General features: G+C 46.7%; 1 protein-coding gene across 3 annotated transcripts in view; it reads right to left on the bottom strand.

Annotated features, from left to right (window-relative positions):
• The window catches only part of NTRK3 (neurotrophic receptor tyrosine kinase 3), a 421,592-nt gene that overhangs the window by 293,664 nt on the left and 114,238 nt on the right, over nucleotides 1-13,690 (bottom strand). For all 3 annotated transcript variants that reach the window (XM_083586417.1, XM_083586419.1, XM_083586416.1), the window contains exon 3: nucleotides 13,477-13,548. In XM_083586417.1, the coding sequence (XP_083442543.1) occupies nucleotides 13,477-13,548 (72 nt within the window). The remainder of the gene's footprint in view (nucleotides 1-13,476; nucleotides 13,549-13,690) is intronic.

Raw genomic sequence — 13,690 nt, 5'->3', positions numbered from 1 at the left:
TCATGCGTCAAAAGCTCTGTAACTTGCCCAGCCTCCAACCATGCTTCCTGTCCTTACACTATTGACCTGTGGGTATTAATGAAGAGTCTGGTGGGGATTAACCCCTAGGGTCTATTCAAATACCTATGAAGAGTGGACAGAATTACGGTTTTCAACAGCAGCAAACAGTCCCCAAACTACATGAGTAAATGAGGCTGTGTGTTTACATCAACATACCCTCCAACATTTCTCTGATGAAAATAGGGATGTCCTATTCCATAATAATTTTATTATTTATACCCCACCCCATCTGACTGGGTAACCCCAGCCACTCTGGATGGCTTCCAACATATATAAAACCATAATAAAACATTGAGGATTGAAAAACACTTCCCTATACAGGACTGCCTTCAGATGTCTTCTAAAGGTTGTATAGTTACTTATCTCCTTGGCTTGGGGCTCACATAACTCCAAAACCTCCAACATTTCTCCGAGGAAAATAGGCTGATCGCCAAAGAATTGATGCTTTTGGGTTATGGTGCTAAAGGAGACTCTTGAGAGTCCCATGGACTGATCAAACCTATCCATTCTTAAGGAAATCAACCCTGAGTGCTCACTGGAAGGACAGATCCTGAAGCTGAGGCTCCAATACTTTGGCCACCTCATGAGAAGAGAAGACTCCCTGGAAAAGACCCTGATGTTGGGAAAGATGGAGGGCACAAGGAGAAGGGGACGACAGAGGACGAGATGGTTGGATAGTGCTCTCGAAGCTACCAGCATGAGCTTGACCAAACTGCGGGAGGCAGTGGAAGACAGAAGTGCCTGGCGTGCTCTGGTCCATGGGGTCACAAAGAGTCAGACACGACTAAATGACTGAACAACAACAAAGGAAAAGTGGGACATTCTGGGATCAAATCAGAAACTGGAACGGCTTCGGTAAATCTGCGACTGTCCCTGGAAAATAGAGGAACTTGGAGGGGCTGCATTAAACATCAGTTTCCACTTTACTTTCAAGAGCTGCACTCCATTGCAAGAAACTTGGCTGCAATCTCCATTCCCTTAGAAGAAAGAACTTAAGGAACAGATAGTCCAAATGGTATTTAAGTGTCGAGGCGGGAGGAGGGAAGATTCAACAGAACCAACATGAAGCTTACTGCATCATGACAAGCTCCCTCCTTCTTCATGGTCTTTAAGAACCACGGCATGTATTTATTACCGGGGCAGCTGAGTGCTCTTAACAATTTCTGTCCACACTTTTTTTTAACCACCCAGTTGTCTTTTCTTTTCATTTGCAGAGATGGTCTTCTTTTATGTAGGCATGTAAGCGCGCTGTCATCTCAAACGTGCATTTGACTTCCGTTAACACAAGTCTGCAGCGCTGGAGTGAACAAGAACCAGTAATTCATCCTGTTCTGCGTGCCTGGCCTTCGCAATCAGGCCTCCCCTTCAAGCGATGTCTGCATGTGCTCAGCACCATTCAAGGTTGCAGCTGCTTTGTGGATTAACTTAAAATGAGGGGTGGCCAAGGGGCAGCCAATACTCTGCAGGCAGCGCTGCCCACCCCCAGCCAATTCTTCTGAGCCCCACATGACCCTGCTGAATCAATGTGTCCTTTAACAAGTCCACAGACAATGCCTTCCACCTGGGAAGATAAGAACAGACCCTCCAAGTGTCCCTATTTTCCAGGGACATCCCTGATTTGGAGAAACCATCCCAGTTTCTGATTTGATCCAGGGATGTCCCACTTTTCCTTAGGCTGTCCCTATTTTCATTGGAAAAATGTTGGGCGATATGGCGTTATCTGACCCCCGAGCTGTCCAAAGGCAATCCTGTACAGTGGTACCTTGGGTTAAGAACTTAATTCATTCCAGAGGTCCGTTCTTAACCTGAAATTGTTCTTAACCTGAAGCACCACTTTAGCTAATGGGGCCTCCCGCTGCCGCCGCACCGCCAAAGAATTATTTCTGTTCTCATCCTGAAGCAAAGTTCTTAACCCGAGGTACTATTTCTGGATTAGAAGAGTCTGTAACTTGAAGAGTCTGTAACCTGAAGCGTATGTAACCTGAGGTACCACTGTTCAGGGAAGTTTTTTAATGCTTAATGTTTTATTATGTTTTCATGTATGTTGGCTGGGACAACTCAATATGAGGTATAAATAGTAAAATTATCATTATGGATGGGACGTCCCTATTTTCATTGGAGAAATGTTGGAGGGTATGTAAGAACACAAGGAGAACTTGCTGGATCAGGGCAGTGGCCCATCTAGTTCAGCGTCTGTTCTTGCAGTGGCCAACCAGATGCCACCAGCAGGAGCTAAGGACAACAGCAACTGCATCCCCACTTGTGATTGACAGAGGCTGGTACTTGAAGGCAGACTCAGACTGTGTGGCACAAGCTGCCTTGCTTTCCTGACCTGAACATTTTCACCTGCTCTGCTCCTGGATCTGATCTGGGGCTGGAGCTGCATGAAGGAGGTAGAAGATTGTTTCTGGGTTGGGGCAGTCTTTATCAAGGACAAGACAGCCAAAACCACCACTGACATCCACTGCAAATTTAAGAGCTGTAGCTTTAAGAACTTGAGTTTGCTTTTCCCTCCTCCCTCTCCTCCCTTTTTCCTTGTGTGCCATGACTTTTTAGATTATAAGCAAGGACCGCCGTAAGAGTGATTTTTGTAAGCTACTCTGAGAGCCGCTTTCCCCCTTTTCTTTCATTTGTGCTAAAGGGCAAAGGTAGGCATGGCATCAATAAAAGTTGGGAGCCATTTTCAGTTCGGTTTCAGAATCAACACATTCTGTTCTCCATGATCTAACCGATAAAGCTGGGACATTATATTGTATTGTGCACAAGGAAGCCTCAGCATCCACAAAACAGGGCATGTGTCACTTGGGACGGGGGGGGAATAGGGGATGGTGGCCCAGGAAGCATCAGTAAGGGGAAAAAGATCAATATTATTGGACCAGTTGTAGGGAGGGAAAGAGCAACAAACCCCTCAAGAGAATTGTGGAGTGGGAGGGAAAAAACCAATTAATTCCAAGGGGGGAATAAGAACAATTAATTCCAGAGGAGTGGGAATAATCAATTGGGAACTGAACGAGGAGGGGTGAAGGTCTAATACATCTGGAGAGTTTTTCTGCACATGCAGAGAAAATGAGCCATGAATTCCAAAGGGCTTGGGGAGAAGGGAAGAAGCAACAAGATATTGAAAAACCAAAAAGCATTCTCTTTCTGCTTCCTCCCCCTTCTTAATTGAGCCTACGAAAGGATAAGGAGTTGAAGGCAAGCCCAAATCTCTAACAGAGGAGCTCAAAAGCAAGGACTAAGCACACCAGAAAAGCCCTGACAGATAATTCCAAAGGTCTGTCTAGTCCAGCATCTTGCCAATCACATGCCCACGGGAAGCCTGTAAGCAGGACCTGAGCTCAACAACAACTGACAGTTTCCAACGTCCCTTTCTGAAGTCCAATCTTATGGGTGTTTGCTTGGAAATCCCACTGGCCCTACCCTTAGGCAAAGTGAGGCAGCTGCCTTAGGTGGCAGGTGCCTAAGGGCAGCAGCTCCTCCCCTCAATCCTCCTGAGTCTCCCAATATGGTTAGATTGAGGTTTAGTCATCAACAGTGTTATCCTCCATGGGTTTGTCTTTCCAACATGCTTTACCCTCTCCTAGTAATATAAGACAAGAAGATCCCTGTTGGAGCCAACCAAAGTCATATCTAGACCAGGATCCTCTGTCTTCCCAGTGGCCAACCGCTGCCTCTGGAAAGCTCTCAGAGTAGCTAGATAGCAAAAGGGGAGGAGGCTGTTGCCTTCCTGTCTTGCTTATGGACCTCCCAGAGATATCTGCTTGGTGTTGTGGAAAACAGGGTGCCAAACTAGATTGTTGCAAGGGAGGGGGGTGCCTTGTGCATTTTCGTAAACCGCTTTGAGGTCTCCTACAATCAAGCAGTATATAAAATTTTACAAAACAAATAACTTATACTGAGCCAGACCATTCGTCCATCTGGCTCAATGCTGTCTACACTGACTGGCAGAATCTCTCCAGGGTTTCAGACTAGGGATGTTTCCAAGTTAATGCTGGGATTAAACCTGGGACCTTCTGCATGCAAAGCATATGCTCTACCATTGACCTACAGGTATTTGATATGGAGCTGCCAAACCTACAAGGGCTGACTTGAAGTCTCCAGATTTGCCTGGACCCTTCCAGGTGGCAGGCTTGAATTTTCTTTTATATATATATATATATAATAATAATAATAATAATAATAATAATAATAATAATAATAATAATTTATTATTTGTACCCCGCCCATCTGGCTGGGTTTCCCCAGCCACTCTGGGCGGCTTCCATAGAAAACCAAAAATACACTAAAATATCACAGATTAAAAACTTCCCTGAACAGGGCTGCCTTAAGATGTCTTCTGAATGTCAGGTAGTTATTTATCGCTTTGACATCCGATGGGAGGGCGTTCCACAGGGCAGGCGCCACTACCGAGAAGGCCCTCTGCCTGGTTCCCTGTAGCTTTGCTTCTCGCAATGAGGGAACCGCCAGAAGGCCCTCGGCGCTGGACCTCAGCATCCGGGCAGAACGATGGGGGTGGAGACGCTCCTTCAGGTATACTGGGCCGAGGCCGTTTAGGGCTTTAAAGGTCAACACCAGCACTTTGAATTGTGCTCGGAAACGTACTGGGAGCCAATGTAGGTCTTTCAAGACCGGTGTTATGTGGTCTCGGCGGCCGCCCCCAGTCACCAGTCTAGCTGCCGCATTCTGGATTAGTTGTAGTTTCCGAGTCACCTTCAAAGGTAGCCCCACGTAGAGCGCATTGCAGTAGTCCAAGCGGGAGATAACCAGAGCATGCACCACTCTGGCGAGACAGTCCGCGGGCAGGTAGGGTCTCAGCCTGCGTACCAGATGGAGTTGGTAGACAGCTGCCCTGGACACAGAATTGACCTGCACCTCCATGGACAGCTGTGAGTCCAAAATGACTCCCAGGCTGCGCACCTGGTCCTTCAGGGGCACAGTTACCCTATTCAGGACCAGGGAGTCCTCCACACCAGCCCGCCCCCTGTCCCCCAAAAACAGTACTTCTGTCTTGTCAGGATTCAACCTCAATCCATTAGCCGCCATCCATCCTCCAACTGCCTCCAGGCACTCACACAGGACCTTCACCGCCTTCACTGGTTCTGATTTGAAAGAGAGGTAGAGCTGGGTATCATCTGCATATTGATGGACACCCAGTCCAAACCCCCTGATGATCTCTCCCAGTGGCTTCATATAGATGTTAAAAAGCATGGGGGAGAGGACGGAACCCTGAGGCACCCCACAAGTGAGGGCCCAGGGGTCTGAGCACTCATCCCCCACCACCACTTTCTGAACACGGCCCAGGAGGAAGGAGCGAAACCACTGCATAACAGTGCCCCCAGCTCCCAGCCCCTCTAGACGGTCCAGAAGGATGTTATGGTCGATTGTATCAAAGGCCGCTGAGAGATCCAGCAGAACTAGGAAACAACTCTCACCTTTGTCCCTAGCTCGCCGGAGATCATCAACCAGCGCGACCAAGGCAGTTTCAGTCCCATGATGAGGCCTGAATCCTGATTGGAAGGGATCCAAATGGTCCGCATCCTCCAGGCGTGCCTGGAGTTGTTCAGCAACCACACGCTCAATCACCTTGCCCAAGAATGGAAGATTTGAGACTGGGCGATAGTTGGCCATACTGGCCGGGTCTAAAGATGGTTTTTTAAGAAGCGGTTTAATGACCGCCTCTTTCAGCGGATCTGGGAATGTTCCCTCACAGAGGGAAGCATTCACCACCCCGCAGAGCCCATCGCCCAGCCCTTCCCGGCTTGCTTTTATTAGCCAGGATGGGCAAGGATCAAGGAGACAGGTGGTTGGTTTCACGCGTCCAAGCAGCCTGTCCACATCCTCGGGGGTAACGGATTGAAATTGATTCCATGCAACTTGACCAGACAGAGCTCTAGCACTCTCCCGCCCCAGCCCTGCTCCCACGGTGGTGTCTAGCTCCCTCCGAATATGAGTGATTTTATCTGCAAAAAACTTTGCAAAATCGTTGCAGGAGATCTTGGGGTCTTTACAAGGCCCCGGTGGTAAAGGTGGTTCCGTTAAATTGCGAACCACCTGAAAGAGTCTCCTGCTACTATTTTCTGCAGATGCAATAGAGGCGGTGAAGAAAGTCTTCTTCGCCGTCGCTATCGCCACTTGGTAGGCTCGAAGTTGAGCTCTAATCTGTGTCCGGTCAGATTCGGAGTGAGTTTTCCGCCACCGACGCTCTAGCCGTCTCAGCGATTGTTTCATCGCCCTCAGCTCCGAAGAAAACCACGGGGCTGTCCGGGCTCCATGCAATCGGAGAGGGCGCTTCGGAGCCAGACAGTCGATAGCCCTGGTTAACTCCGCATTCCAGCGGGCCACCAGGGAATCAGCTGAAAGGCCATCAACATGGGATAAAGCATCCCCTACCACTCTCTGGAAACCATTTGGATCCATTAAGTGGCGGGGGCGGACCATCCGAATTGGTCCCACCTCCCTGCAGAGGGGAAGGGTCGCGGAGAAGTCCAGTTGCACCAGGAAGTGATCTGACCATGGCACTTCTTTTGTTTCACTTTTACTTAGTGTCAGATCACCCACGTCACTAGAGGTGAACACCAGGTCTAAGGCATGTCCATGACTATGAGTTGGGCCAAACTTATTCAGGGACAGCCCCATGGAGGCCATGCTTTCCACGAAGTCCCGAGCGGCCCCTTGTAAGGTCGTGTCGGCATGGATGTTAAAATCCCCTAGGACAACCAAACTAGGTGTCTCCAGGAGAAAATCCGCCACGACCTGAAGCAGCTCAGACAGGGAATCCTTGGTGCAGCGGGGAGGCCGGTACACCAATAGGAATCCTGTACTGCCCCTATTGCCCAACTTCCAGAACATGCACTCAGAAAACTGGATCTTCCCAGTAGGACGCCTGGTGCAAGCTAGTGACTTCCTAAAAATCACTGCAACCCCCCCTCCCCGCCCACATGACCTGGGTTGCTGTGCGTAAGAGAAACCTGGTGGGCAAGCAGCGGCAAGGACAGGCCCATCTGCTTCCTCCAACCAGGTCTCTGTCACACATGCCAGGTCAAATCCTCCATCCACAATTAGGTCGTGGATGGCAGTGGTTTTATTCATCATTGACCTGGCATTACACAGCAACACCTTCAGGTCATGTAGGTTTCCCCTGTTGATTCCAGTATCCATCCGGTCAAGGCCAGACCCGGAGGCAGGGATAGTCTTCAAACAACGACTAAACCTGCCTCCTCGGTAATGACATGGTCTGGTCTTAGCGTAACTCCGCCTCCTGCCCATGATCACCGAGATTGGATGTCCCAGTGCTTCCCCCCCTGTGGAACTTGTCCCAGCCATCGTGTTGGCTGGGGCCCCACTCCCAGGCAGCCCTGATCCCGCCCCTTAAAAACAAAACGCAAACTATACAGAACCAATAAAACAACAACAACAAAAAAGAACAGAACAATTATAATAAAATTAATCCCCAACCAAATATCCATTCCACCCACCCCCAACAAAGGAAGAAAGGAAAAAAAGAAATAAAAATTTAAATTGCCACCGACTGCTTGAGGACATTTTAAAGCACATTAACCCCCTGGAACAGGGAAGCTATGGCAGAACACTTCCCACCCTTCCCAAAAAGTTTGTTCCAAAAAGGCCCTGGGCCACGCCCCCTGGGCCAGTTGGAAAAGGCCCTGGAATGGAGCAGGCCCTGCAGTCCTCACCCAGCCGATGGTCCGAGGCCTCACTGCAGCAGGAGTCCCTTTATAGCTGGGAGAGAGGGCCTGGGCCACGCCCCCTGGGCCAGTTGGAAAAGGCCCTGGAAGGGAGCAGGCCCTGCAGTCCTCACCCAGCCGATGGTCCGAGGCCTCACTGCAGCAGGAGTCCCTTTATAGCTGGGAGAGAGGGCCTGGGCCACGCCCCCTGGGCCAGTTGGAAAAGGCCCTGGAATGGAGCAGGCCCTGCAGTCCTCACCCAGCCGATGGTCCGCAAATATAATATTTATTAGCATTTTCAAGAAACACACAACAAACAAAAAACCAAAAAATAAACAAAACAAAAAACACAAAAATACATAATATTCAAAACTAAACACAAAAAAGTAGAAAAAACACATAAAGTTTCTGTTACTTATAATTCTTAACCTTATTTCTCAGACCTCCTCACACCTCCCCTTCTTGTATTCCAATTTAAATTGTCAATTCAGCAAGTCCTTAACTTATTTCTTTACCTTAGCTTAAACATTTATTCTAACATACTATTATTTTATTTTACTTCTTTTTTCCTTTTCCTCAATTTATTTTTAACAACCTTATTTTCAATTAATTTAAAAAGAGAAAACCAATTTTACTTTTTTAAAATTATACATCAATACTTATACCTCATTATTTATTCTTAGACCTTTTTCCTAAAGTCGACCAAAATTTCCCTTCCACGATTTACCCAATTTCCTTACCACTAACAAAATATAAAAGGCAAATTATCCTTATGTACCCTTTGGATTCCCAGCCTCCACCCACCCTTTTCCCGGTTCCAGTCCCCAACCAATATCCGTCAGTCTTTATGTTATTTATTTAGCCTGGAGATCTCACGTCCGAGGCCCTTATATCTCTCTCAGTTCCTTTCTGCCGGTCTCTTTGATAGTCTTTGATATTAAGCCCCAAGTCTCGGAGGGGCTCCGGCCCAACAGAATCCATGTTACTTCCAGCCGGTCCTCCATCCTTAAAAGCAGAGCCTATGGGGTGCTCCAACTCTTGTTTCAAATTTCTTTCAGATCCAGATGTCCCCAAGGCTCCAGCTTTCCCCTTCAACAAATTTGTAATCCTCAGGTCTTCAGATCTCCTCCAAAGAGGGTCTCTCCATTTTCCAGACTCCCATTCAGACCAGGCTTTCCACATCCAATTTTTATTATCCTTTTTTGTCATCATGTCCGGCCTCATATTGTAATTCTCCTTTAACTCCTGCAAATCTTCTGCTCCTCCTTCATTTTCTTCAAAAGCCACATATTGCTCCATCGTATCTACACTTTCAGTTTCATTTATTTGTTCAGTAGAATAGGCTTCCTGTTTCAAGTCCTTATCAGACTCAAAAATGTTGTTTACTGTCCAGTGTAGTAATGATGCCTCTGTAGACAAAGCATTGTATTCATCTTGCAAATTTCCCAAGAGAACGAGTGCTCTGTCCAATTCTGCTTGAAATTTACGTACTCCAGCCATTTTTATGATGTAGTGTCCCTATTACCCCTCTAGGGGGATTTTAGTTCCTTAGTATTCCTTTCAGCTCAAAACCAAAAGTCCAGTTATTTTGTAACAGTCCTCCTTGTTTTCAACAAATTATACCAAATAAACCAGCAAGAACAGCAGAAACAATGTTCTCTTTTTCCAGCTGACAACTAGCTGACTAGCAGCTCACTTGACAGCTGTCAAAATCTTCAATGCAACAGGCTTTCTCATAGGACGTTCCCGGGTCTCGGGGGGGGGGGGTGAAATTTCAACTCCCAAAATTCTTTTTATCCTCCAGTAAATCTTCTTATCGTGTCAAAACCGTGAAGTCAAGATCTTTCATTAAAAAACAAAAACAAATTTTCTCGACCTTAGCTGCCCAGTCCTTTGCTTTAAATTGTTTACAAGGGGGGGGGTGGACTTCCTTTTTAGCCCCTTCCCGCTCGTTCCAAATCCAAAATTAAAAAAATTTTTTAAGGTTCCAATCTCCGTATTACTCACGGGTTTATGTTTTAGAGTCCAATCGGTCTTGGAAAAAGTTGGCGCTCTCTGTCAATGGTTTGCGGCTTCACTCCGTAGGCGAGGGAGTACTCTCAGCACCACCACCCTGCCTCCGTTCCGAAGCCTTTAAAAAGGCTCCGTCGCGGATTGGGGGGGGCGCAAATGGTGCCCGCCGAGTCTCTGTGTTCACAGGCATCCGCGCCTGTGATTTTAAGGGTCTCCGCTTCGCCGCAGCGGCCAGACCCAGACGCTACGGAGCCGATTCCCTCCGGAGCTCGGAGGGAATCCGCCATTAAACAATGGCGCCAACCCGGAAGTCGGCAGGCTTGAATTTTCAGGTAGGAGATGCACACACCTAGGCATACACCAGAGATAACACTGGGGGATCTGCCCTCCACTGCACTCTTTGACCTGGCAGGTATCTTCTTGTGAGGTTGCTTAGAAAATGAAATAATGTACAGAAGAGAGGGAGGGGAGTGCATGTGTAAGAAAAAGCCGATGGAACAATGTTGTTGTTGTTTAGTCGTTTAGTCATGTCTGACTCTTCGTGACCCCATGGACCAGAGTATGCCAGGCACTCCTGTCTTCCACTGCCTCCCGCAGTTTGGTCAAACTCATGTTGGTAGCTTCAAGAACACTGTCCCACCATCTTGTCCTCTGTTGTCCCCTTCTCCTTGTGCCCTCCATCTTTCCCAACATCAAGGTCTTTCCCAGGGACTCTTCTCTTCTCATGAGGTGGACAAAGTATTGGAGCCTCAGCTTCAGGATCTGTCCTTCCAGTGAGCACCCAGGGCTGATTTTCTTCAGAATGGATAGGTTTGATCTCCTTGCAGTCCATGGGACTCTCAAGAGTCTCCTCCAGCACCATAATTCAAAAGCATCATTTCTTCAGTGATCAGCCTTCTTTATGGTCTAGCTCTCACTTCCATACATCACTACTGGGAAAACCATAGCTTTAACTATACAAACCTTCGTTGGCAAGGTGATAGACAAGACTTATCAGAAGGTGGAGGAGAGGGAGGAGGAGTTAAAGTAGCTGGAGAAAGGAAGAGTTGTGCGGATTGGAATTTAGCCTCCAAAATCATTGGGGGCAGTCTTCTAGTCCTCTGTGATTCTTCTACAGTGAATGCTTGTACAAATGCGGCTAATCCTTGCACACTCCCACAGAAGTGGTGAAAGAGAGATGTTCAGCAAAACAGATTTGACCTTCTGCATGCATACTTTGGGTAAAACCATTCAGGGATACAATTATGCATTCGTTTTTAAAAATAAAATAAAATAAAAAGAAGAATGCTCGCAGCATTTCCGAAGTGTGTGGGATAGGCATTCCTGGCAACAGAATCCAGAGACCAGAATGCCTGGAAAGAAACGACTGTATAAATGTAGCACTGAAGCATGGTAGAGCTGAGTCAAAACCGTTTCAGCTGTTTTGCAAATTGTTGGCAGTGCAATATTACATATATATAAATACCACAAATTGGCAATTTTGACCAAAAAAAAAAAAAAGTGACACAACCTGTTGCTAAACATTTACATTTGGAGAATCACAGCTTGCTGGACTTTGCAATAATTACAATGGAGATGTCAACAGATCCAATAATGTTAGCAAAAAAAAAAGGAGTAGGAGTAGGAGGAGAATTTCTGGATGTGTATACTGGGCACATTAACACCACATGGCCTCAACCTGGAAGGTAGTACCAACATCACTTAGCTTCAGCAAATGGATTCCTTCTAAACATCCCTTCTTCAAAGCTCTATAACGGCCACCTTGGAAACAACATCATTTTTATCATAGCAACTGATGAAGGCAGAAGCCCAAATGTTTTGCTATGACAATCAGAATTTCTGTTTTGTTAGTCACTGTAATAAGCATATGGTTTTAGTGATCAGCTGCATCCTTCCAGGATCCAGAAGAAACTTATCAGAAGTGCTGTTTTATGCTTTCAATTCTGCCTCCCCACTCCTTTCTGATTTTCAGTAATTTTTCAGCATTTCTCGCCAAAATGCCCACTTGCTTCTTGACATTCCCATTGCTCTCTTTCATCACCCCTGTTCCATTTGGTTCCCTTGTGTTGGCCCATCACCACATACTTCTTGTTTGACTACACTATCCACGTGACTAAATAACAGAACAGGAAGCATCAGTGACAAGGGGGAAACAATGGTGCCAACAGGATTTGTCAAAACTGAATATTCTCTCAAAGTGCTTTTCAGGTAGAGATAGATGGATCAATCTATTTCTAGCCTATTCCATTTTTCCGTATGTTCCTTCATAAGCCTGTCTCACCCACGTCTTGCAGTATATTTTCACAATGCATGAAACTTAAACACTTAATTTTACCCTAGCATATGCCTTTATAAACATAATTTATATTTAAATACACATTTCAAAGCAGTTCAGCCCCACCCATTTTTTTTAAATCAAGAACCGCATTGTGAATTTCAGAAAAGCATGAAATCCGATGGATAACTATATTTCGATCCATGCATTAGTCCAGGAGGTACAGATCAAAGTCAGTTTGCATCAAAATCCACAGAAATCAAATTTCTCAAGCACCCATACTGGGGGGCGGGGGTAGTGGATTCCACCAGAACCAACCTGTTATGTACTGAGTTGAATAGGATCCAAACTGCAGCAGTCTGATTGGTCCTAGAACAATGCAGCAGTATGATTGGTCGGCAGGAGCCACCCAATCCAGCTCCAGATAGAAGTGAATCCACAACCTGATTGGCTTACAGGAGAAGTCCGGAATTAGCCAATCACGTGCACCCCATTTTGTAAATAATGTATATAAAGCAAATACTTTGAAGGGACTTCCATTCCTCCTCACCACTATGAGCTGAATAAAGAGCATGAAATCACTTTGTGACTCTGAGTATATTTCGCAACCATTCTAATAAAAATACAGGAAGTGTAGAATATATCTAGAACAGCAGTCATTCCACCTAGTTGACCTGCTTCATCCAATATTCCACAGACATGTCTCACTTCCAGAGACTGAATATCATGCATATAGCCGTTGTTTGTGGTCCCAGCTCCTTCCGTTTTCAAGATGCCTTCCAGCTTAGCCTTACACTGTCAAAAAGCCCCTGTATCATCGCTTGGTCCCGGCTCATATGCTTTTCTAACGAGTCAGTAATTAAGAGCGCAAGCTGTCAGCCATGTGCCTGAGGTATGACAGCAGGGAGGAAAAACAGATATTGCCTTGCGTCTCCCGTTCGTTATGTGTTAATGAGAACGGTTTGAGGCTGCGTCGCAAATGCCACACTGATACAAGCACCTTGGCCCAGTCTCCCCCCTATCCACCCACCCCCAATGGTATCTCCCCCCCTCCCACCCCCGAACCTCATGCTGAAAGGGAAACTTTCTACTGACCACCTAATGGGTGTTAATGAGGAATCGCTCATTAGTGCCACAATCAAAGTTGCTTTGGTTATTAAGACACCTAAATCTGCCAGCTGCCCATGGGGAAAGAATTGTTTGAGGCTCTCCTTTCTCTGACCCCTTTGATTTCCTCCTTTTTCTCCCTCGCTTTGCCTCCCATCCTTTCGCCCCCCTCTCTTTGCTTCTACCCTGCTCCTCTGACTTGTCTGTCCTCAAGCAACTGCGAGGAGAAGAACTTTCCCCCCAAAAAACGCAATTGCACAGCATGCCAGGGAATGTGCAGAGATGGGTCAGTCAGGGGGTTGAAGGGTTGAAGGAGGGAGGAAAAGCAAACCTACTCACATGTAGTGCAGGTGGGGGTTTTTATCAAATGCTCGTGGCTGGATGCTCCGGAGCCCAGAGTCCATGATTGTCCTGAAAAGAAATGGAAAAGGTCAGCAATAGCAAGGCAGTCAAGAAGAAATTACAAAACAAGCAGGGAAGGCCTGGAAACCAGAACAAGTCAGGGAAAGGTGACTGAGGCTCCATTCTCACCTTATACAGCCGTACCTCGGAA

Source organism: Podarcis filfolensis, assembly GCF_964270895.1.
Source record: "Podarcis filfolensis genome assembly, chromosome: 14".
Taxonomy (NCBI): Eukaryota; Metazoa; Chordata; class Lepidosauria; order Squamata; family Lacertidae; genus Podarcis; species Podarcis filfolensis.
The sequence above is the reverse complement of the archived record's forward strand: the minus strand, read 5'-3'. Positions and strand labels throughout refer to the sequence as shown.